Below are 26,373 nucleotides of genomic sequence, written 5' to 3' on the forward strand. Positions count from 1 at the left end.
GCTAAGTTAGTTTCAAGTAAGCACTTGATTCAAGTGCACTTGAAAATCTCAAGTCGTACTTTAGAAACCCTGGCTTCACACCTGGTGACAAAGTATACACTTGAAGCACAAGTTGTCAATCATCTTTCGCGGTAAAATCGGAAATGCGATTGCTCGACGGAAAATCATGGAGCCTTTGCAACGGAAAAACGTTTTATGTTGTTTACTCTTTATTTTGTCTTTAATTTTAACTCAGAGAGCCTTTAACATTACAGGAAATGCATGGGTACTTCATTGTTTACGAGTACTTGGCGACAACACAAAAGAACAGGCGACATCTTCTGTGTACGTCAAGAATGGTTCAGTAACGTGATTTTCGGCAAAGAAATCGCCACAGGGTTTGGGCATGGCCTCGTCCACAAAATTGGTTTAGACTGCTTTTAGCTAACCGCGACATGGATCCGCTTTGGAAAATGCATTTCCGCGTGACTCGTCCAACGTTCAACGTTTTGTGTGGTTTGGTAAGCGAAGTCCTCAAACTGCGAGGCGTATCTCTAGCCATGCATTTTGATTTTTTGGATTGATTTTAGTTCACGGCAAAATGTTTATCTGTCCTGGCACCACAGCACGTGGCTTTCAGTTGGTTTCCCTTTTCCTATTGGTCAAGTATGTTCTCAAGTGTGCTGTTGGCCATACTTGGCGGCGTACTTCGGCTTCTTTGAACTACGAACGTTTCCATGGTCACTAAGTAAAGTTCAAGTTGGTAGGTTTTACCTCTCCACACTCGAAGTAGGTTTCAAGTGCACTTAGATTATACTTACAAGGTCTAGTGTGAAGCCAACCAATAAATCAGTCAGTCAATCAATCAGTGATGTTCAAGCCCGGCTAACATATAGTCAACGACGAAGGAGGATTAGGAATAAGGATTGGAGAATAAGTTCAGAGTTTCGTTTCAGTGTTATTGACTAAAAAGTGCCGTAACTAAACACATACATAATTCAACTATGAAAACAATGGACATGCTATACCTCAATCAGTCCTAATAGAAACATGACAGACCATAGGATGCTACTCACAAATATTGCAGAGACTGTTGATTCCAGAAAAGACCAGCGGTAATGTTCACGAGTTTATTATCTGCCAAGTTACTGGAAAAATGCAAACAAACAAAAACAAGACAACACAAGGGACTTTTTATTAGGTTTATAAACATTTTCCAACAATTTGCAATAACCAATAATGAAAAATCATGGGCCATTGTGTTCGGCCACGTTCCCCCCATGGCTAGACATGAATCCTTTGCATGAATGTTGCCCCATTTGCCACATGACTGCTGGGTTCATTCCTTGGAAGGTGTTTTCCAAGAATTCCTTTTGCACTGTTGCCCTTTGATTATGCCATGAACTACTCCACTGCTTGACTTCATTGATTTCAGTTGTGCTACCGACAGTTCATTGGTTCTTGCAATTTCAATAGCTTTGTCGAGAGATAGAGTCGGAGCGCCAGCATGTTGGTTTTATAATCTACTTGAAGTTGTAGAAAATAGCGTCGCGACGTTAAAATTGATATTGAATTAACCTAGGATTTTACAGCTGCAAATTTTGCCACGATAACAACTATGCTCAACTTTTTCTTAAGTTTGTACGCTATTATAAAACAAGGTTTAATTTAGAACACATGTTCTAAATCGCTCGTTAAAACCGTTCATGCCGAGCGGATGATTCTACTATTTGTTTTAAGAAAACTGGGCGTCAGGTCCCAAAAAGTTTGTTAGCGACCACTTGTTTCCTCGCGAGACGACCTATGAGCTTGAACTTGAAATTCCGAACTGATAACATAATTTCCACACAGATCTGGGTGCAATTTCTGACTTGCTGCAATAAATTTCCCTTGTTGCGTGTTTGAATTAGGAGGAGTATATGTTGTTGTTAAGATTGCGTTTTCACGTCTTCCTGTGGTATCTCATCTAAGTTTTCTATAGTCGTAATTATGTACTACATCTATGCATAATTTTGTAATGTGCAGAGGTAAATTTACATTTCTCTTTTTGCCGTTGTTGCATATGAATAGCGTCTTTCTTACTCCTTGATTTAAAGTCCCTTTAGTACGTCCCTTACAGAACATACCAATACCTATACAGCTAATAAATTGCACAAAATACACTGAGGTAGTAGAGCACGAAACAATGTGGGGCAACAACAGTACTGATATTTTACTCTGCGTCACCTGATGATGCAGTTAAAGACAAGAACAGCGTTATTTCATACAAACAGTGATTGCCAAGAAACAAGGTTGTGTTTCAAATTCTGCTACTTTTTTCACTTTTGTTGGAATAAAAATCTTAAACACGGCAGACTAGCTTTGCAAAATTCTCAAATCACAAAGTCCTGCTAATGAAACTGTATAATATATACATGAAACTCTTGAAAAAAGACACAATACTATGTACTTTGCTCCATTTCCTGATTTGGGTCACGTGGCTATGGCGTGGTCCAATGTCGCCATCGATTGAACCAGACTTACAATATATGAATATTGACCAAATCCGGTTAAATATGAATAAACATGTGCTGAGTTATATCAAACAGACCTTTTAATGGCAACTGGCTCAAAAGACAGGAAAATTGACCCTTGGAGACAGTCCTCCCTTTTATGATACGCGGGTGAACTTTAACTTGACGGCCAAAAGGAATACCTAAAAAGGCGTCAGTAGCATTTCGGGGAAACACATATAAGCCATCCGACCAATGACAAGACAAAAAGGAACTTAAAGTACTTCTAAATTCGTCGCTTCGCTGCTAAGATGCAATAAGGAAAAACGTAATGACGAATACATTTTACTCTAGCGTGAAAATCCTTTGTACATTGTTGAAATCTTCAGATGTAGGCTTAACGAGAAGAAGAGGAAGAAGAAAAAGAAGAAGAACAAGAAGAACAAGAAGAACAAGAAGAACAAGAAAAAGAAGAAGAACAAGAAGAACAAGAAGAAGAACAACAACAACACGAACAAGAACAAGAACAAGAGGAATAAAAAGAAGAAGAAGAAGAAGAAGAAGAAGAAGAAGAAGAAGAAGAAGAAGAAGAAGAAGAAGAAGAAGAAGAAGAAGAAGAAGAAGAAGAAGAAGAAGAAAAAGAACAACAACAACAACAACAGCAACAAGAACAAGAAGACGAAGAAGAGGAAAAAGACATAAAGGCTACAAGGCAAATTGATGGTGGCACACTTACATGTAGTCTAGGTACGATAAGGTGGAAAAGATTCCTGAAGAAAGATTTCTTAAACCATTTCCAGACAAACCCCTGCAATGAAATAAGCTTCTTTAAGTATTTCAGACAACTTAAAAGAAGGAGGAAACTATCAAAACATACTGTACCATAATAAAACGTGATAATTAAGTTAGATAAAAATTGAAATGTGAAGCTGAAACCCTATCGTCCAGCAACATTAGACGTTATCGTTTCCAGTTCCAGTTCTTGTTCTCGTTCTTCTTCTTCTTCTTCTTTTTGTAATTCTTACGATCATTAAACGGCAATAAGAATTACGCTATCAGGTTACCCACAGAAAACCATTTTCCAACCATTTTTAACTGATGGTTGACATTTTGCAATACAAACCACGCAGATTTAATTTTACAGCTCTACAAACGGAGGCCACATAGACATTTAAGACTAAAAAAAAAGCCTAACGTCTCGATCAAGAATATAGCAAGTCCTGTTTTCGTTCTGTTTTTCTTGATTATATTAACCTGAGCATAGATTTCGAAAGAAAATGATTAATAATAGTGGGCTAAAGTTCTCAGTACAGCTAAGTTACCTGGTAAAATAGTAGTCAAATTTTGTGGCACAAGGTTGCAAACTAAATCATTTAAGCAATCTCAAAATGGACTATTAATTTCTTTAAATTTTGGACTAGGATAAAAAGATTTGGAGGAGCCCTCCCGGTCTGATGGGATTAAATAACCTACGAGTAAAGATAACACCTGCAGCTTCATAAAACAAGCACCAACATCAAAATTTGTCAAATTAGAACTCTAAAGTTAGTTAGTTGGCACAAGGCTTAGTCACATTTCTCATAAAAGACAGTGAACACACTATGTGTTCGCAAACACCTTTACGTTTCCTGTCTTAAGGAACGCATGGGAATTTAAATTATTCTTAAATATTTGGTGTCAAAGGCTCGTTAAACGGAAAGAAAGGAAAACATTTCTCCTATTTCAAAACGCTTTCCGAAAGGAAGGTGTGAATGACATCCATATAAAAGGATCAGGTGCTCTGTCAGTCTACTTCTGGATAAGTGCCGAATTTTGCGCTAAACATTTCATTATTTGGAATTGTGCTTAGCTGCTATCTCTGAAATATTGAAAGACTGGTTATTTTGGTGTATGCTTGGTGAAAATCTCGGAAATAAATGTCAAACAAAACAAAACAAAAATCACATGCTACTCTCGGCATATGTGAAGTTTCAAGCATCAAGAGCTACTGACTATAAATATCAAAAATCCCACGACAGAGGGGAAATTTCAGGTTTCATTTTATTTTACTTAAATTTTCCCTTTGGTGAACTATTTTCAAAAATTACAATTAAGAGCGGTTGTCTGTAACTTTCGAGAATCCGGCGACAGAAGCGAAAATTCGAATTTCTTTTTATTTGCCCCAAAAGACCCTTTTGGTGAACTATTTTCAAAAATAATATTCAAAAGTTCCAGCGAATTTTTATTTTGGCAAAAATTGGGAAAGTTCGAAATCGGCCAAAACGTGACCGATGGCCCGATTGAAATTATGCAAATTAGTACATTTTTAAAACTCTCGTTCAAGACAAGGTAGCGTTTTCTCGAGTTGACACTTTCACAATCGTTTTTACATCCCTTGTGCTTGCTTCTAAACTATATTTTATCTCCACCTGAACATTCTTTCATTTAAAGTTGCCCACGTAAAGAATACAATGTTTGCTATTCCTTAGATAGAGTGATTTTTGCCATATTTCAGATGACCATATCATCAAGGGTATACAAATATACTGGTAATGAAATCACTTTTTTGAACGGGCAATTGTTCTTATTTATCATGTTAAAACATTTAGTTTGGCCCGTGAAAAGCGAGCGCGCTAGGTCGAGATGTGTGGAATGCACTTTGACACAATTCGCCATTTCAGTACTTCATGTTCCTCCTGTTACTTTGCACTTATCAATACACTTCACGGAAGCTTTTAGATAAAAGCCAAGGTCTCTGTGTTCATTTCATGCTTTTATGCACGTAAATAACTAGCTTCAAACTTGAGTGCTCCCCATATTAGCATTAGGTTATCAAATGATTCCTTTCAGGTAAAATTTTCGAGTTTATATTGAGCCGTTCAAGCGAGATGAAAGAGCCGTTCGCTGGGAAATAACTTGAAATCAGTGAAATTAATACCCTGTCTCTCATATCATGCTGCACTTCCAAACTACCGTTATTATTAAGCTAGAAAGTGTAAATGCTCCCTTTTTACGTGACCTAAAACAGAATTTGCCTAAAATATTACGAATAAAGTCCACCACAAGAAAAAACTGAAAAAATCGCACACCGACGTAAATGTAAACATCAGCCGTTTCTCGACTTGCTACATGGATGAAACGCGTCCGTTATTTTACCTCTGTATACATTTATGATCAGAGAGTAGAAACAAAAAATCTTCTCTATGCCCATCTGTATAAATGCACTCAACAATCAGGCTTTGATTTTCTGTATGTTTGTCGAAAATACTGAAGAATAGTGCAACATAATAATTTGTTACTGACTACTTGACTCATTCAATTACAACCGGATACATGTAACACGACTGGAAACTAGATATAAAGAAATGCTCTTACTTGTCTGCAATCGTTACTCACATTATATCTGGCGATATCACATCCCCGAGGCAAGGCTGAAAATTGTCTCAAAATCCGCATATTAGAGATTCAAAGTTTTGAACAACGCAACAACTTTCATTGCGTGCATGACAAGTGAAATGTGATATACAAGCGCGCGAAAAGCACCGGAATAAACAATGTCAAGATTCGCCCTTGTGATGACAGTGCGAAAATGATTTTTGAAATTACAAGAAGAAATTGAGGCAAGTCAAGGTCTGCAAGGTATATTTAATGGACTGAAACAATAATCATGTAGTTTTCCTCTTCTGAGATTCACTCTGTATTGTCTGTGCCGGATTCTCATTAATAAAATAACATTACAGGAAAAGTAAAACCGAAATTAATTTAAATCAAGTTAACAAATTTAGACCTTTTGAAACCTCAATGCAGTATTTCAATACTATCCTCAAATAAAAAGCTATTATATTTAGGAGAGTGAAGTTTGTCTTTCGCCATGGATCAACGTGCAAAAGTTGTGGATCAAGCTCAAAAGGTGCGCAATATTTGCAATGTGTTATACGGTTAATCAATCTAATAAGGACGTTCACCCAATCTCGTACCCAGAGTCTTCAGGCTTTTTGGTCAGCGGGGCAACGCCGGAAAGACTCTGGGGACGTCGAAAAAATTCAATTTTTTTGATTGGCTGTTCCGTAACGGTGGCCATTGTTTTACCGCAGAAATCCTGCGGTAATAAAATTCGATGTCCCCAGAGTCTTCCCGGCGTTGCCCCGCTGACCAAAAAGCCTGAAGACTCTGGGTACGAGATTGACGTTCACCATGAATGGAACGAAAAAAAAAAACTTCTTTTTAGGTTAACTTGTTAAACCTCGCTTTAATGTCTGTTTGAGATGAGTCACTGATGGCGATAAAATGTTAACTGGAAATACACAACATTATTCTGCATTATTGCTTACGGAAGGGCTGATCAAATTTTAAGACAAGAGTTTAACCTTAATTTATTTTCTAGCGCGCACTAGTCTCAAAGGATGAGGGGCACGACTGGTATTTCTCGGATTTTCGTGTTCGGCCTAAAAGACGGTGTTATCACTTACGGACCGTCACTGTGTAAGTCTTACGTTGTCATTGTTAAATCCTCCTTTAGCGTGCTCCAGAGTATCCACCATACGAACAGCCTTTGACAAGGCCAGTAAGAGTATCTTTTGAACCTGTGTACCATAGTCCAGTGATTGTTCAATTTATAGAGGTTTTTATATGGCATGGTTGAAGATATAACTTAATTACGAGTTCCACTTGGATTGGGTTAACCCACAGTACATGCATTGACAATGACAACGATTCTTTGCTTTTCATTCCTCGGTCTCCCTTCGTCGGTAAAGGTTTCTGACTGTTCCAGTTCACACGAAGGCCTTACTTCTCTCGGTGGTGAGAGCATATAAAGACGAACGGAAAGTTTCAATCGTAAATCATAATTCCTGGAATAAAGTCAAGTAATGCATAGCAGTGGATTTCTGTTTACAAAAATGGGGAAAGTCAGAGAAAGAAATAAAATGTTCTTTCATGCTCTCAGTTTCACTCAAACGAAAACACTTTACCTGCCCTAGCAACAACACTATTTCGTCCTGAATTTCTTTAAAAGCCCGATCTTTTGTGCCTTGATAGGTGCGAGCGAACGTCCTTTTTGCATTGATTAAGCGTAACACATTACAAATCTTGCGCATTTTTTGAGCTTGATCCGCACGGAGAGGTGCCATGGCGAAAAAAAAACTCCACTCTCCTCCAAACTTTTTGTTTGAGGATAGTATTGAAATACCAAATTGAGGTTTCAAAAGCTCTTGATTTGTTTACTTTCATTTCAGTTAATTTCGGCTTTATTTTGAGGAAAATAAAGGTTGTTGTTGTTGTTGTTGATGATGACAATTCGGTACAATCCCCAGGAGGGGGAGGGGGGGCGGGTGGGGGGAGAGGAGGAAACATGATCCGGCAATCAAATATACCTTGCAGACCTTGACTTGCCTCAATTTCTTCTTGTAATTTCAAAAATCATTTTCGCACTGTCATCACAAGGGCGAATCTTGACATTGTTTATTCCGGTGCTTTTCGCGCGCTTGTGTATCACATTTCACTTGTCATGCACGCAATGAAAGTTGTTGCGTTGTTCAAAACTTGAATCTCTAATATGCGGATTTTGAGACAATTTTCAGCCTTGCCTCGGGGATGTGATATCGCCAGATATAATGTGAGTAACGATTGCAGACAAGCAAGAGCATTTCTTTATATCTAGTTTCCAGTCGTGTTACATGTATCCGGTTGTGATTGAATGAGTCAAGTAGTCAGTAACAAATTATTATGTTGCACTATTCTTCAGTATTTTCGACAAACATACAGAAAATCAAAGCCTGATTGTTGAGTGCATTTATACAGATGGGCATAGAGAAGATTTTTTGTTTCTACTCTCTGATCATAAATGTATACAGAGGTAAAATAACGGACGCGTTTCATCCATGTAGCAAGTCGAGAAACGGCTGATGTTTACATTTACGTCGGTGTGCGATTTTTTCAGTTTTTTCTTGTGGTGAACTTTATTCGTAATATTTTAGGCAAATTCTGTTTTAGGTCACGTAAAAAGGGAGCATTTACACTTTCTAGCTTAATAATAACGGTAGTTTGGAAGTGCAGCATGATATGAGAGACAGGGTATTAATTTCACTGATTTCAAGTTATTTCCCAGCGAACGGCTCTTTCATCTCGCTTGAACGGCTCAATATAAACTCGAAAATTTTACCTGAAAGGAATCATCTGATAACCTAATGCTAATATGGGGAGCACTCAAGTTTGAAGCTAGTTATTTACGTGCATAAAAGCATGAAATGAACACAGAGACCTTGGCTTTTATCTAAAAGCTTCCGTGAAGTGTATTGATAAGTGCAAAGTAACAGGAGGAACATGAAGTACTGAAATGGCGAATTGTGTCAAAGTGCATTCCACACATCTCGACCTAGCGCGCTCGCTTTTCACGGGCCAAACTAAATGTTTTAACATGATAAATAAGAACAATTGCCCGTTCAAAAAAGTGATTTCATTACCAGTATATTTGTATACCCTTGATGATATGGTCATCTGAAATATGGCAAAAATCACTCTATCTAAGGAATAGCAAACATTGTATTCTTTACGTGGGCAACTTTAAATGAAAGAATGTTCAGGTGGAGATAAAATATAGTTTAGAAGCAAGCACAAGGGATGTAAAAACGATTGTGAAAGTGTCAACTCGAGAAAACGCTACCTTGTCTTGAACGAGAGTTTTAAAAATGTACTAATTTGCATAATTTCAATCGGGCCATCGGTCGCGTTTTGGCCGATTTCGAACTTTCCCAATTTTTGCCAAAATAAAAATTCGCTGGAACTTTTGAATATTATTTTTGAAAATAGTTCACCAAAAGGGTCTTTTGGGGCAAATAAAAAGAAATTCGAATTGTCGCTTCTGTCGCCGGATTCTCGAAAGTTACTAACAACCGCTCTTAAAAGTTCCACCACACTTTCGTTTTTCTAAAAATTAGAAAAGTTGAATTTACGGCTACACGCCCGATTCGGCCCACCGGAAAAACGGGAAAATTGTGCATCTTTAGAAGCTTCGCACACAAGAACGATAACTACTCCCGTTTTTCTGTCTCGGATGCAAGTAAATCTTTCTATTATCTCTCTTTTAGTGTAACAATGAAGTCGCAAGTCGTATTTTTAATGTGCTAATTCACTAGTTGAAGACAGCGACCTTCAAGGATTAGATTTCGAATTGAAATTAGGACTCATTTCAGAGGCCTCTATCTGTCCCGGCATTTGTTTTCTGGAGCAAAACTATAGCTGAGGTCTAACCTTAATCCTTCCTTTTCACGCCCTCGAAGTGCCTTTTTTGGCCCGCTAAAAGCGAAGCATCCAGAATAAAAAGTGTGCAGGGTATTTTGATTAGTTCGATGACTCGTTGTCACGATTACCGTCACGCAAATCACATAACTAAAACAATCCATTCATCTAAAGTAAACGTTTTTTTTTTGTTCTCAACGACAAATCTTGAAGGCAAGTATTTAATATTTCAGGTCCTTTTCAATACCACATGATTATTTCAAATTTTAAAAGAAATAAATATTAGTAACCTATCCACCGTGGGACTCGATCTGCGTGATAAATTTTGCCGACATATTTCAAGCGCATGTCATAACAGTTGATGACGCACTATACAAACTTCCTGTCAAATCTCATCAAATTAACTATTATACTCTTGCTATCTACATTACAAAAATATTTCAAAAGATAAATGGCTCATCTTCAAGACATCTACTAGCTTTCTGTGCGGTGAGGGTAAAAGGCGGAAAGAGTTTGCGGAATGGCATGTGGCATGGCGTGCGGAATGGCATAATTATGCAAAATACGATTTACGTGGGAAATAAATTAACTGAAGAGCGCATCCTGTTTTCGCGCCAATTTTATAAGAGCAGCAGTTTTCTCGATGTTGCGGACTATTAAACAACCAAACAACAGATCGAGGATCAGAAAATAAAGGCCTGGGATAGAACATGTCTGATCGCTGGTTAGGAAGTGAGTCAGAGTGAAGAAATCGATGAAGTTTCGCATTCTAGGAACTAAGAATAAATCAAATTTCTAGTTGACAAAAAGAACGTGGCAGCGAGTAGCCTGGACAAAAAGCAACAGCAGACTGGAGAAATAACATCAGTCCAAGGTCAAAACTATTATGTGAGAAATTTTAAATTTTATAATCTCGGTCATTTTATCAGACTCTTTGACGGTTACATAAGGTAATGAATAAACAATTTGTACAATTCATGGGAAAAATAATATTTTACTTTTTCTCACCATACATTTTCGTCAAGCTACGAGTACGCAAGACACTATTGAGCTGCTGAGCTAGCTAGCTAGCTATTCAACACGGCGATTCATGTACATTGTAGTTCAGTTACGCATTATCGAACTAACCATATCCGTCTTTAATTAAGGGCTATTAGTGCCAGGCGTCCCAACCTAACTTCAGATTTAAAAGCGAAAAAGCCCTAGAGCAAAAAAACAGATGACAAGTATGGTGTGAAACTATTCTTATCACAAATGCATTTTGGTCAAATTGTTCTTCAAACCCTTCCGATCGCAATAAAAATCAGCGCCAATTTTCCCGCTCATGATAAATGAATCATTGAGCATACAGGGTATGAGAATTGATCCTTTACCGAGCGTTTAAAAAAAGAACAATGTTTATTATTTGCCCTCGGTAAAGGATCAATCTTTGTTCTGATAAGACTTCACGCTGCCACGTTATTTTTGTCAACCGAAGTCGCATGGAGAAAAATGAACATGAAATTTAATTTACTACGGATTTACTCATAGTTCCTTGAATGCTAAAAATATAAACAGTTTTCATCGCTTTCTTTACCCTCACTTCTTCCAAATCAAAGATCAGATGATCTAATCCTCGAATTGCTGTATATATTCAGCAAGACTCCGCAGCATCAAAAAGCTGCTGCTCTTATAAAATTGGCGGGGAAACATGACGCGCTCTTCAGTTAATTTATTTCCCGCGTAAATCGTATTTCGCATAATTATGCCATTCCGCACGCCATGCCACATGCCATTCCGCAAACTCATTCCGTCTTTTACCCTCACCGCTTTCTGTGTCGTGGTGGGGCACTGTTTTTTTTTTAATTGCTATTCGAAAATTGGCGGGTGTCATTCGGTTATTTCATTGGCTTTTGTTTGGTCTTTTGTTATGGGAGAATTTAGGGCAAAAAATTGAGTAACATTTCTCTTGGTGAGGATGGGGATTGTCTTAAGCTTGTGGGTATATTCGGGCAATTACAATTAATCTTGAATGAGAAAATGTATCTCGTCTTAGCAAGTCATGAACAGCTCAGTAGCCAAGGAGCAGTGAAATAAAAAAACCTTTGTTTAGTTGAGTACTGAGGAACTTTCTTAAAGTTTACTAACATTAACAACATTAACGGAGCTTTAAAAGGTTTAAAGAAAAAAAAAGAAAAAAATCATACAAGATTTTGGAGCAACTTTTGAACAACGTTCTTAGTAATTTCGAGCATCTGTTTTAAACTGACTAATTCTTGTGATGGTCTCCAATTCCTGATTAAATGGAAACCTTAAAACTTGTCCTCAGTCTCCATTTGAACTGAGAAGGAGGCGGTCGGAACGGGGGGTGGGGGGTGTTGGTGGTGGGTATTTATGTATTGATAATTTTCAAGACCGCAAATATCCGAAAACGGTAGCTAAGGATATGAGGCGTTCGGTGTTCCGAATGGGAACTTCTCTTTAAAACTTCGGAATTTCTCACAGCGCAGCAAATCAGTTCTTTCTTTTCGCGTCCTGCTGGCGACAAAAAAACCGCGGAACGATTTATTCTCTGGATGACGACATCCAGGCATTTCAAGGAGAAACAAATAGACGAGACACAGAACGGCTGCGAGACTACAAATACCACGGCGCGACGAGAGATCCTTTCACGGCTCTTGCTTGAACAACCATAGAAAATGACCAGGGCGGCATCTGCGCATAGGCATGGAACTGACTTGAAAACCTTCAGTTACGTATCAGAGAACCTCGAACTGAAGACTCCTAATATGAAACTCGGAAAGAAACCCAAAATGCTCCCATAAATAAGGGTCAATAAGAAGAAACACCCGCTTATATTCACCCCCTTCCACCTCAGTTCCCTTTACTTCCGTTTACTGATCCCGTAATTAAAGGAGGAAAAAGAGAAAAAAAGAGAACAAAAGATCAAAATGAAAGATCTATAACAGATACGTGGATTTTTAAACTCATAAACTGTTTTCCCACAGCTAGGGCTTAGTTTACTGGTGGAAGGAAACTTAGCTCAGTTTGGTTCTATTCCCCCCGCGCTACCGGAAGTGATCTTTGTGTCACGCTAATCACAACCGGCATCAAATGAAAACGACCGTGCCATGGGCTGATTTAACCTGCAGATAAGCATAACTAACGGATTTTCAGCAGTGTTGAATGGGATTCAAGAGTCATAAAATTGACCAAAGGAAACGAATACGTTCCTGTTTAGTGGTGAGACAGTCAGTCAGAGTATTCCTGTTTTATAATGGTAAGTACCTTCAGGATTCGATTGTGGATGGTATATTCTTTAGTAGAAATGCAACTAATCTTGTCGCTTTATTAAATAAGCTTTCAGTCAAACAGTTTAGAAAGTGAGATAACCCCTCTGTCATTGACTAGATAAAATAAATACTAATAAAAGCACGTAGGGTACAAAGCTCTTTTTGTATTTTTGGATAAATTTAATTAACCCGTGCCAAATACCTGTGCGGTATGTGAACACGTTGTTGTTGTGTTTCAACTCTATAAATCGACACAGAAAGCTAGTAGATGTCATGAAGGTGAGCCATTTATCTTTTGAAATGTTTTTGCAATGTAGATAGCAAGAGTATAATAGTTAATTTGATGAGATTTGACAGGAAGTTTGTATAGTGCGTCATCAACTATTATGATGGGCGCTTAAAATCGGTTTCTAATACCTGTATTTATTACTCGGGCCGTAAAGGCCCGTTTACGCGGGCGATTTTTGCGGCGATTCCAAATCGCTCGTGTAAACTAGCGGCGATTTCATGGAAATTTCGTCGCGATTTGTCGCCACAAAATCGCCGCGATTTCGAACATGCTCGAATTTTGAGGCGATTTACTGGCGATTTTTTTCAGTTTGAGAATAACAAAAACCTACTTTGGTGTACCCCCGAGGATAGTTTGTCACAAACATGGCGGACATTTCTCATTTTCGTGTTCCTCTTTTTCAAAAAGGGGTACACACTTTGCACGTGCCCTTCAAATGTTGCAAAGTCTAAACGCAGATAATTGCTGTAGTGATCGGGGTCTCCTTCGAGATCTTTAAGTAAACGATGAAATGCACCGTCTGTTTCCCTCGGTCGAAATCCACGGCTTAACCCAGATTTTTCGCTGTCGACGTTTTTTTTTTGGCGGCGACAAAGAATAACTGTGCCAATTCCTAAACACGCCGCAGCCATTTGAGCAGTCTCTACGTCCATTTCCATGTTACATTTTTATTTGCAACAATGCTTAGGGTTAACATCGCATGCGCTCCGTGCTAGCCGCTGAAAAAAGGTCGTAGACTCGCCACAAAATCGCCATGAAATCGCCGCTAGTTTACACGGGCGATTTGGAATCACCACAAAAATCGCCTGTGTAAACAGGCCTTACGGCGGACCGAGTTCAGGTTTCGGTAACACTATCATTTTTTTTTTCTTTTTGGGGTCGCGATGGGCCGAGAGATAAGACTTCGGGCCACGAGTTATTGTTCTCGGTCTCGTTTTTTGTACTTGGCTAGCACGAGTTACGTTTTCTGTCGTGTGATCAAATTATTTAAATTCTCGGTCGCGTTCTTTGTTGTCGGGCCTTGAGGAGTGTTTACAATATGCGAGTCAGACGTGCGAGGCATGAACAAAACATGCGAGGCATGCGAGGCATGAACAACCCCAACCTAAGCTGCTAACTGTTAAGCTAACCGAGGAGCTATTTAAGCTAACCAAAGTGCTATTTAGGCTAACTGGAGTGCTCTTTAGGCTAACCAGAGTGCCTCAAGGTTAGTTTTGTTGAACCGAAAATTAGGCAACTAAATCAGTCTATGACCTTGCGGGCCAAGATAGATAAAGATGTCTCACGTTTACTATAGAAAAACAATCAATGTAGAAAGGGTTTTTGTCTTTAAATGAAAGGTGAATAACAAATGCTTACCCCTGAATTTCATTTAAAAATATAAACAGCGAAACATTGAAAAACGTACAAGGATATAAACGTGCGCGTGATGCGTAACGTTACTCTAGATCCCAGGGAGGGGGGTACTCAACATATGCTTGGGTAAGGAGGTGCGGCCAGGGCGTTCAAACCACAATTCTCCGATTTCCCTATCCCGTTTAAGACAGAATATTCAAAATTTTCAGGCCCTGTCTAAGACATTTAACCCTTTAAATACCAGGTGTGTGGTATTTTTTTCAATGACTTTTTGGCAATAAATAGTCTGAGCCACTTAATTTCTCCATAAATGGAGATGAAATAAAAATATCTGCGGTCTTAAGAAACTGTGGGCTCAGGCTAAATTGTCACGTGATGCAAGTGACGATTGTTGTTTGTTTCGAGCGAGTGCACGAGCACGAATCTGGTAAAATCATCGCTTTATAAGTGTTTTTCGAGCCATTTTTCCTCTGCAGAAACCCCCATTCTGGCATCATTAAGCTGGGATGTGGGTAGAGGCAATCCTCTGAAAGAAAACAGAGGTGAGAGGTGATTTCATGCTGACTGAGTCGCCAAACATGCTGTGTAGCAGACATGGAGGTCCACGAGTGAAGTTGCCTCTTTGGCCGTTTTGAGGATGGATTCCAGGACCTGCCAAGGCAATTTGGAGGCGTTTGGAGTAATAAAATATTCAATGGATTCGAAATTTTGCTGGTGGTACTGGGTGACTCGACACTTACATTAAAACTATGAAATAAAAGGGCAGGAGTTCTACGCTCGCGCTATGGCTGAATTACCCAGAATTCTCTTCGGGCGTAAACGAGGCAACGTGAGATACGCAAGACTGGGTCTGATAAAATGGCTGAAGTATAGCCCTCGGAAAGCGTTGAGAGGAAAACTTCCAGTCAGATACCAAGGTCTGACCTGGAAGTTTGCTGTAAATATAGACTTTTCATTTTTGAACAAATTATTTGGATTAAAAACTGACGATAAATAAGTGCAATTTTTGATGTTATTATTTGGCCGAACAATTGGCATTTAGGACTTTGTTGCCAAACCAACGGTGATATGCAGCGAAAATCGGGAGGCGTAGTCGGTTTGCTGGGTTTGATGATGGAAATATACATCAGTTGGTGTCATTCACACATTATCATGAAGCAATTCATAAAAGCAAGAACGGTGTTTTCGTCACATATATGTGTTGTTGGGATGAAAATGGCTAACGCAAAATCACACCCTGTTTAAGACTAGAATGAAATAAGAATACACTAGTTTGTTACTGTATTTTAAGGCATTGGCAATCACAATCTGTTTAAGCCATTTAGGTCATGTAGGGATACCCTGTTTAAGACAGGAAGTGATGAAATAGATACCCCGTTCAAGACAAGACACCCTGAAAACCATACCCTATCGGGCCGCACGTCCCCGTTAAGGTCACATAAGGGAGTACCCCCCCCCCCCCCCCCCGGGTCTAGATCATACCAAAAATTACGATCCGTCATTGACCCGGCGTCACATACGTATTAGGACCATACAAATGGTTTCTGTCTCTAAACGAAAGGTGAAAACGTAATGATTAAAGCCCGGGGGTTATAAAACGCATTCGTATGACAAATGTCGTTTTCCCCTGTATTTCATTCTGACTGCAAGAAATACAATTCTATCTGGTGGTTTCTTATTGCCTCACTGTATCTATCTATTTGGTAGCCTGCGAGCAAGCTGTCTTGAGGGGTGAGGGCGGTAGGGAGAAAGAGGATCCACCCCCAAGAGAGCTTGCTAGCAGGCTATCTATTTGGGGCAATTGGCGATGCTGGAGGTTATCACTGTTAAAAGATTGTAGGCTTTACGCACCACACAGTCAAATATGACCCGAGTATAAGCTGGAAACAGCTTCTTGTTTCTTTTAAAATTTGAAATAATGACGTGGTATTGTAAAGGACCTGAAATATTAAATACGTGCCTTCAAGATTTGTCGTTGAGAACAAAAAAAACGTTTACTTTAAATGAATGGATTGTTTTAGTTATGTGATTTGCGTGACAGTAATCGTGACAACGAGCCATCGAACTAATCAAAATACCCTGCACACTTTTTATTCTGAATGCTTCGCTTTTAGTGGGCCAAAAAAGGCACTTCGAGGGCGTGAAAAGGAAAGATTGAGGTTAGACCTTAGCTATAGTTTTGCTCCAGAAAACATATGCCGGGACAGATATAGGCCTCTGAAATCGGCCCTAAGTTTAATTCGAAATCTAATCCTTGAAGGTCGCTGTCTTTAACTAGTGAATTAGCACATTAAAAATACGACTTGCGACTTCATTGTTACACTAAACGAGAGATAATAGAAAGATTTACTTGCAACCGAAACAGAAAAACGGGAGTAGTCGTCGTTGCTGTGTGCGATGCTGCTAAAGATACACGATTTTCCCGTATTTCCGGGGGGGGGGGGGGGGGGAGGGGGGCTGAATCAGGTGTGTAGCCGTAAATTCAACTTTTCTAAATTTTAGAAAAACGAAAAAGTGGTGGAACTCTTAATTGTGATTTTTGAAAATAGTTCACCAAAGAGAACATTCAAGTGAAATAAAATAAAATCTGAAATTTCCTCTCTGTCGTGGAATTTTTGATATTTACGGTCAGTAGCTCTTAATTCATTCAAACCTGGAAGCGCGAAAACATGCTGTAAATTGGTGTTCGTTACCAAGATAACTGCATCTTCAGTAATGGACTACCGACATATTTATGTTTCCTTAACGATCAAATCTGTCGGCGAGTTTATCACTTTATTGCACAAACGTTCACGGCCAGGAAGCAGCAGTACTTTGTTTGTTACACGGCGCTTTTAAAAGCCCTAGGCCCTCAGGCCATAAATATAACCGAGTTACGTCTATTAAAACGTAACTCAATAAAGGGTCTTCAATAGAACGGACCACGTGGAAACGTCGAGTCAAACCAATATATCATATTGAAGATCGAGAGCATACTTTCTCAACAAGAAATTCTTCACGGAATCATGTAAGCGTCCGGGTATGTTATTTAGACTTTGCACCTTCCTTTAAATTTATTCTCCCCCACCAGTTTTCCAGTTGACCGTCGGACTTGAAACGGGGTGGGCGGGGGAGAGGGGGGGGGGGGAAGATACGGGGGGGGGGGTGATTGTGGATGGTAACTCCTTCCCCCTGTTTATTTCTTTTTATTTTACTTTATCAAGAGAGTTTTTGTTTGTGTCTGAGACGCATTTACTGCGAATTTGGCGGTAATCGGCTCATAGATACAGGATATATTAAACAACAAGTGAAGTGTGGTTTTAATGGATTAAAATGTAATATTATAAGCTGTCAGAGCCATATTCTGAGCCGGAAGTAGTTGTAAAGCAACTCAAGGATGTATTAAGCCATATTTTACATGCTAAGTTGTCTTTGAAAAGTGTATTTTCTGGGTAAAACTTTCAATTTTCTGGCAGAAAACGAAAGTTATAGTAGAAAAAAGAGAAAAATCAGACAAAAAGAGTCCGCCATGTTGGATGACTTTACTGGCCCCAAGCAGCGCCACTTGTATATGTATCCAAAAATATTAACATCTTCTTGTAGACAAGATAACAGGCTATCTATTAAAGAATACATCGTAGCGCATCGTAATAAAATAACGAAATATATCGTATCGTATCGTAACGGTACCGAAAACGCTAAGGGGTGGGGAGTTCCAACCACCCACCTCTTGTACCACGGTGAGGGTATGAGTTTGCATGTACGTCCGAGGGTTAAGGTCATTCCCCTAAAATAGAACCTACACTCAGATTTTTTCCAAACTTTGCCGATGTGTGGTTCACTATATGTAAACTGCAAAAATGAAATAAAAAGAGGGGGTCCCCATGCTTGTTCCTCAGCAACGAAGCATTGAAATATGTTAATTTCTGCATGTTTGGACAAAAAGGACTATAATAGAGCATTTGCCAAGAACAGGAATTATTTTCTGACGAAAGCAGTTAACGGCTCATTTCATAGAATTTTCTCCTTGTTCATAAATCATTTTCAATGTGAAATCTGTTTGAAAACTATTCCTAACCAGTACTACTGAGATATTCAACAAAATAATCTAATTCCTTACTTCTGAAGCTAGACCAAAATGTCCATTGGCTAGATATTAGGTGCAAAATTTGATATTTCTAACTCTAGGATTTCCTTAAATTTTCACGGTAGTTAGCAAACGATATTGTGGTTAGAAATCTGAAAAGAGAAAATAGGTTCACCGGGTTGGTTTTGCAGATATTTCACAAAGCAGTGGTAAATCGAGCTTCTCCGCGAAGGGACTGGGGCGAGTCTTATGAAGACACCTTAATTTCCGCGCAAAATGCAAATTAAGAATTTTGTTGTTAGATGCAAGTCAGATTGAGTGATACTCAATAGTTAGCTAGAAATGAGCGTAAATTTTTTATTTTGCCATTGTGCGCAGTAGAGTTGCGCACTGCAAAACAGGGGAATGACCTTAAACTGCTAATGAGACTGTCAGTAGCTATAGTCCTTGTAGTGTCTTGATGGTTGAGAGCGCGAGCTATTCACGCGAGGAAGCGAAACCCGATCCCAGACCATAGTGAATCTTCCTTCTTGGCCGCAGAAAATAGAATATATACAGATTTCCCTGCTTTGGTAGGAGTTTCTACGAAGTATCGGAGCAAATGACGACAAATTTTGCCTACGTTTTCTCCTCTTTGTCCACTTTATCGCTCAAAGGTGATTATCGAAGTAAAATCACAGCTGGTTTAATGGGGATTATGCAACAAAAACTTGCATGATCGACCCCCACTGCCATATGAACAATCATAGCATTTGAAGATTTATAACAGGTCTGGGAACAGCTACTATCATATCGGTGGCAGATAAAAATGACTGGATTTTTTTTTTAATTTCGTAAAATAGAAGGTTAAAAAGGGTATAAAAATGCATTCTTTCGCAGATGGATTTAACTCCTTAAACTTTGAAAATTTCACGAAAAAAATTTCTTTAACATTGGTCTCTTTGGGGTGCCTGGAATCTCAATGAACTTCTCCTACTGGAAATGAAATTATGATAGACGATAATACGCCTCAAAATAGATAACTTGACTTGGGATAGAACAAAGTACTTCCGAATTAGTCGCTTTACTGCTTAGATGCAATAAAGAAAAAGATAATGACGAATACGTTTTACTCGGGCGTGAAAATCCCTTGTACATTGGATTTAACTCTTATTATTGCGTGAAACACTTAAACTTTGAAAATTTCACGAAAAAATTATCTTTTACATTGGTCTATTTGGGGTGCCTGGAATCTCAATGAGCTTCTCCTACTGGAAATGAAATTATGATAGACGCTATTTTAATGCGCTACAATTATTGGACCCAGGGTGCAGTGCAAGGGTATCATGTTAAATCACTGCTAAAAGAGAAATAAATATCAACAACCAAGAAGTTAATAACACTTACAGATACTCCAACTTTGTTAGGTTTGAAAATATATCTCCCGATAGGTGTTCAATTTTATTCTTGTCTAGGTATCTGTAAATGGAAGGGAAATTATATTTGCTTAAGGGTTAATATGGGTAATAAATATTTTACGGAAATATGATGGGATTATGTTAGTTATTTCAATTCATAACAGGGTTGGGGCACACTAATTTAAAATCTTTTGTACACCGAAAACAAATTCCGACTTTTTTTTTTTTTTTTTGTCGGCTGAGAAAGAGAAAAACAATTGAAAAATAAGGCACCTAACGTCGAAACCGGGACAATCTGACAACCAGCCTACCATTAACGGTGTTTTACTGTCACAGCCAATTATCATAACATGCCTTTGGGTTTTTAAAAAGACTGAATAATACTATATTATCTGCATTGTTACCGACAACTAATATGTTGTGTTCGAGTACGTTTCATTAAGCTGTTAGGAGAGAAAATAAATAGCTTATTGTATTTGAGGCTCTCGTTACTGAATAACGAATTGTACTATTGGATCTTTTGGCACGCTTAAAAGCAAACCATATTTAGCCATGTTTAGTATAAGCCATTCATATTTACTCGCATTTACCTTCTAGTTGCACGATATTTTATCCAATTTTTTCTGATATTAGATTATATATTTAACCGACGTATTCGCAGGTTTTTTTTTTTTGTCGGCTGAGAAAGAGAAAAAAAATTAAAAAATAAGGCACCAAAAGTCCCCCTATGTTGATGAAACTAGACAATCTGACAACCAGCCTAAGATTTGCGGTGTTATACTGTCACAACCAATCATAATAACATGTTTTTGAATGTTATAAACAGACGGAATAATACTATATCATCTTGCATTGTTACCGGCAAATTATGTTGTGTTCGAGTACGTTTCATTAAGCTTCTCTTCGTAAGGGATACCCGTCATATTGTTCCCTGTATTTTTTATTTATTTATTTATTTTTTTTTTTGCCATAGCAGTTCGAGTTCTTTGTTCGACATTTCAGGTTTACATTTAACTCCCGATTCATTTTGAGGCATTTCGATATAAACTCCACTTTACTACTCAAATAGCTAACTGCTTTGCTTGCTAGTTTCAACATGTTATTTTTTTTTTCTTTTTAGCCTGCTTATAAGTCTGACTGCCTTTGGTTTTCCTGAAGTCTTCTTAACTAAGACCGAGGCCGAGACGGGGTGGCAGAAGTTAGGGAAACTTGTTTCTCGTAATTAATACGCCTCAAAATAGCTTACTTGGGATAGAACAAAGTACTTCCGAATTCGTCGCTTTACTGCTTAGATGCAATAAAGAAAAAGATAATGACGAATACGTTTTACTCTGGCGTGAAAATCCTTTGTACATTGTTGAAATCGTCAGATGTAGACTTAACGAGAAGAATAAGAAAAAGACAGAAAAGCTACTAAGCAAATTAATGGTGGCACACTTACATGTACCATAGATCCCTTAAGGTGGAAAAGATTCCTGAAGAAAGATTGCTTAAACCATTTCCAGACAAATCCCTGCAATGAAATTAGCTTCTTTTAGTATTTCAGACCAGTTAAAAGAAGGAGAAAACATGCCTTACCACAATAGAACGCAATAATTATGTTAAAAACGAATTTAAGTGTAAAGCTGAAACACTATCATGCAGCAACATCAGACGTTGTGCAGTCGTTTCCAGTTCTTCTTTTTCTTCCTCTTTTTTTTTTTTTTTTTTTTTTTTTTCGTAATTCTTGCATTCATTAAACGATAATAAGAATTACGGCGGGCCAGAAGTTAGGGAAACTTGTTCCTCGTAATACGCCTCAAAATAGCTAACTTGGAAATAAACAAATCCAAACTTTATGAAGCAAATATTGCAGAATTTTATCAATCCAAAGGGCTATTTTCACGATGGCGTCACGATGGCGTAGAACGGGGAAGGATTATGGCCGCGGAAACTTTAATCCTGAATAACGTGTTTCTATAGTATTTCCTCAAACGCCATGGGACTTGTTGATTTTTTCAGAAATTTACCTGGGAACTGTTTGATGTGGTCCGTTAGTGTACTGTTCATTCACCTTGATGTTACAATGAAGACCACGTTTTGATAGGCCGTTTTGTTTTTTGTTTTTGTTTGTTTTTCTTTTGTTGTTGTTGTTGTTTTGTTTTTTTACTTGCTCTTCAACAAGAAAGGCCGAAAATACTTACAACGAAAATATTTCTTTAAAATCGGCACTCTCGGAATCGGAATCAACGAACGCCTTTTATTCGACTTATTTAAGTCTATTTTTTTACGTTACCATACTTCTATCAGTTACCGTAGCTCCACAGCTGATATATAAACCAAATACAACCCATAGACGAAGGACTAATGCTTGAAACGTCACTAATCGAATCTCCTCATAATGGCCAAATGACCTTATCAACTCTGTTAATTAAACCAAACATCAGTGATTTTACACTTGTGTTCCAGAGTGTTGCCCGCTTTGGAAATGAACGGGCAAATAATTTTTTGCATTCTGCGCGCGCATTTTATTAACACGGAAAATCACAAATTAATCTTCGTAAGATCAAAAATTAATCTTCGTAATACGCACTCTTGATCCCCATAGAATCAACGAACTCCTCGCTTACCATTCGATTAACTTGTTTTTGTTTTTCACGTTACGACGCCATCACCAATAACGTAACCCACAACTCCCTGATTCGCTCTTTCGAAGGGCTACAAACGAAACATCGATCAGGACTCGAGTGTCTTTAGGCTGACCAAATTACCTTCAAGACTTATAAATCTAAACATTCCATTCGCCTCACATAGGTATATAAAAGTAAGGAGAATCAAACCTTGTTATCCCAAGAGGATATGATCAAGCAAAAGGATTATAATCGCAGTTGAAAAGCGGTTGCTTTCAAGGACTCGATTTAGCGGCCTTAAATCTCCGCGAAAAGGGGAAGTGAGGTGCCGAAAACTAGTCATGGGTTTATTCGTGGACCAGTATTGTAAAATGCCAAGATTTCATAAGCAAAATAAAAGACCAAACCGAAAGTAAAAAATGCAACCGTGCAGCTATTTCAAGGTAGTTGGCTTTCGTCAGCGATGTGTAGCAGCAAGAATTAGAATGTTCATCCAACGTCAAGTCAGTTGATTACTACTCGAACTAATGGTATGGTAATGACTCCAGATGGACCCAAATTCAAATGCTCATCAATGTCATTGAACAAAGAATCTAAAATATGATGCAGCTGTTGCAAAAAGATGAGTGAGGATAGACAAGACTAACGTCCAGTTATTACATGGCGAACCATGTTAAAAAATATACAGAGTATCAGATCCACGGTTGCATTTCCTTTTTATTTTCAGTTTGGTACGGTGGCCCACAAGTGTCACGGCCATACACCAAGGCACGGCACAACCACATCACTCAAGGCACAACCGCGCCAACTCATGGCACAACCACGCCAACTCATGGCACAACCACGCCAACTCACGGCACAACCGCGCCAACTCACGGCACAACCGCACCAACTCACGGCACAACCGCGTTAACTCACAGCACAACTGCAAGAGTTTTAACACGGCGGAAGTGAAAAGAAACGGCAGAGACAGTCAGTTAAAAATGGCGGAATTAATGGGAGACGATTTAGACGACGAGGAAGGTCTTATAAGAGGTATATTCCATGAGTAGCGCGCTTGTTTCGCCTCATGGCTGAGAGATTTTTTCTATTTCTTGCGCGAACTGACTTCCGGGGAGTCCGATTGACTCTTGCCAGGACGAACCGTCTCCATCGGATCCGATCGAGTCTGTTTGCCAACTTTTCAATCCCCCTCGCTCCCGTTGACCCCTTACTTCCGGTACCACTGATCAAGCGCCTTGCACCCATTTCCTGTTCCGGTCGCGATCGGACTCAATCCGCCCGCGAGCGAAGACAACCCGACTCAGGTTGAGTGTATTGGACATGTGTGATACTTTTAACACGGTATTTGGCCCCACGAAAACAAAATGTATTTCCTTTTCAGCGTTGCAAAAATTTGAAGTTACCTTTCGCTTAAAACATAACCCTAGTATTTTTTTTTCATTATTAAATCCCATTTTAGAGGCTTGAAAAGTCTTTGCGAAAAAATACTCAGCAAAACTGGCCGTAGGGTGGGTGGCCCTTAGTCTGCAAACGCAGACGTATTTCCGGCTGTCGCTTCTCTCCGGAGAGAAGCAAGCAAGGAAGATCACGGAAGATCAAGGAAGCGACAGCCGGAAATACGTCTGCGTTCGCAGACTAGGTGTCCCTGGATGTTTTTCGATGCGGTTTCCATGCAAAACTGAGACCAATGTATATTAATGTCTCTTATGGGAGGTCAGGTTTCATCACAAGAAAATTTTCTGATATTCGAATGGCCATAGCTGACTCTTCCCTGAGCATAGAAAGTTGAGTAGACGAAACTGATGGAAGTAAAGACGGACAAAAAGACAAGCGATCGCCAATACACTTTAAACTCTACTGAACAGCTATGTAAAGAACACTCAGCCAACGAGAAAATAATGGAGTTGAATATTAAAAGAAATATCAAGAAAGGACGTCTTTATTAGAGGAGACGAAGTCAAAATAACCTAACCTTAGTGTGAAAAAATAAAGGCGCAGCAAAACAAGTAAGGTAAGGTTTTATAAATCACGTTTATTAATCATACTCAGGCTGGACAAAACCACTTGTTGTAAGTTCAAACGTAAAGTCAGGCTAAGCTGCTGGATGTTCTGATTAGGAACTGAAATACTATTGGCACGAAATTTTGCTCTCAAATTATAAAAATAAAATTAAAAGCTCACCTAAACAACATTTCCGAGTTGACAGATAATATAGACAATTTGTGGTTACTTGAGGCGTCTGTAATCTCATTCAATATGCCATAGAATGAACGGCTCATGTTATTCTCATTTCTTTCTTTGCGATCTGGACAGTGTTTTTGATTTTCGTAACTCGATACAAAATTACCGCATTACTCCTCATATAAGAAGATGGCGAGAATAAATTCGAACAAATAAGTCTGTGGCATGACGGTGCTCATGTACATACCGTCCAATGAGAGGTACCGTGCAATTTCAACTATCAACTATGGAAAAAGAAATTTCAAAATTGTTTGATAGTAGCGGCAACCGTCAAATAATCTTCTTTAACATCTTCCAAGGCTTGAATAATTCGTTGTCGCCGTTTGAGTAAGATTCTGTTTCTTTGTGGCTTGATTTTCTTCGGTTCTTTCTGTCTCAAATGTGTCTACTTGTTCATACAGCGTACTCTGTTTGATACAATACTGTAGATTTGCAGTAAAATGTTTTTTTTTTATATCTGCCTCAGCAAAAGATTGTCCAAAAAAACATAAAATTTTAATGATAATGTATATACTCTTGTTCAGTGTTAAAATACAGGTAACTACAATGAATGACCCTAACGAATATATTTTTTCTTCCTATTGTTTATTCGAAAAATACTAACGTTTGTCAGTCCATGTTAATGATTAACCATTTCAAATAAACGATTGTGTGAAGGTGCAATTGATCGTGCGTCTCTATGCAATTTACATTATTGTATGTCTCTAATACGCAGTTGATTGTCATACTGTGCAATTGATTTTCTATTGGTGTTAATGATTAACCATTGTGCGAGATTGAAAGTGCATTTGCTATCTTTGAGTGTCCAAAGGTACAATTGTTCATCCGTTGATGCTATTGAATTTTAATACATATTCAAGTAGCGTTATTGAAAGTTTGTTCGCGTTAATGAAGTTCACGGAAGTGCTAATGAACGTGTATTTGCCGTATGGTTTCAACCGTCGGCGTAAATGAATGTATATTTTGCGTAAATGAACAGCGAAAGGTGTACTACACACATGTTTGTCAGTTTACGTTAATAATTGACGATTACGAATAAACGATTGTATGAAGGTGCAGTTGATTGTGCGTCTCTATGCCAATTGCATTATTGTTTGTCTCTAATACGCAGTTGATTGTCATACTGTGGAATTGATTTTCTATTGGTGTTAATGATTAACCATTGCGCGAGATTGAAAGTGCATTTGCTATCTTTGATTGTCCAAAGGTGCAATTGTTCATCCGTTGATGCTATTGAATGTTAATACATATTCAAGTAGTGTTATTGAAAGTTCGTTCGATCGCGTTAATGAAGTTCATGGAAGTGCTAATGAACGTATATTTGCCGTTTAGTTTCAACCGTTGGCGTAAATGAATGTATATTTTGCGTAAATGAACAGCAAAAGGTGTATTTCGTTTCTTTACATTACTGTCTCATTAATATTCATATTTTCGAATATCCGGACTCTCGATTA

General features: G+C 38.5%; 1 protein-coding gene across 1 annotated transcript in view; it reads right to left on the reverse strand.

Moving 5' to 3' along the window:
• Positions 1 to 1,051: 1,051 nt before the first annotated feature.
• The window catches only part of LOC146475584 (uncharacterized), an 873,425-nt gene continuing 848,103 nt past the window's right edge, over positions 1,052 to 26,373 (reverse strand). Inside the window, exons 27-29 of the mRNA XM_085116063.1 lie at positions 20,056 to 20,127; positions 3,208 to 3,279; positions 1,052 to 1,127 (exon numbers count right to left, since the gene is read on the reverse strand). Coding sequence (XP_084972189.1) covers positions 1,052 to 1,127; positions 3,208 to 3,279; positions 20,056 to 20,127 — 220 coding nt within the window. The remainder of the gene's footprint in view (positions 1,128 to 3,207; positions 3,280 to 20,055; positions 20,128 to 26,373) is intronic.

Source organism: Pavona decussata, unplaced genomic scaffold (assembly GCF_977016875.1).
Source record: "Pavona decussata unplaced genomic scaffold, jaPavDecu1.1 SCAFFOLD_84, whole genome shotgun sequence".
Lineage (NCBI taxonomy): Eukaryota > Metazoa > Cnidaria > Anthozoa > Scleractinia > Agariciidae > Pavona > Pavona decussata.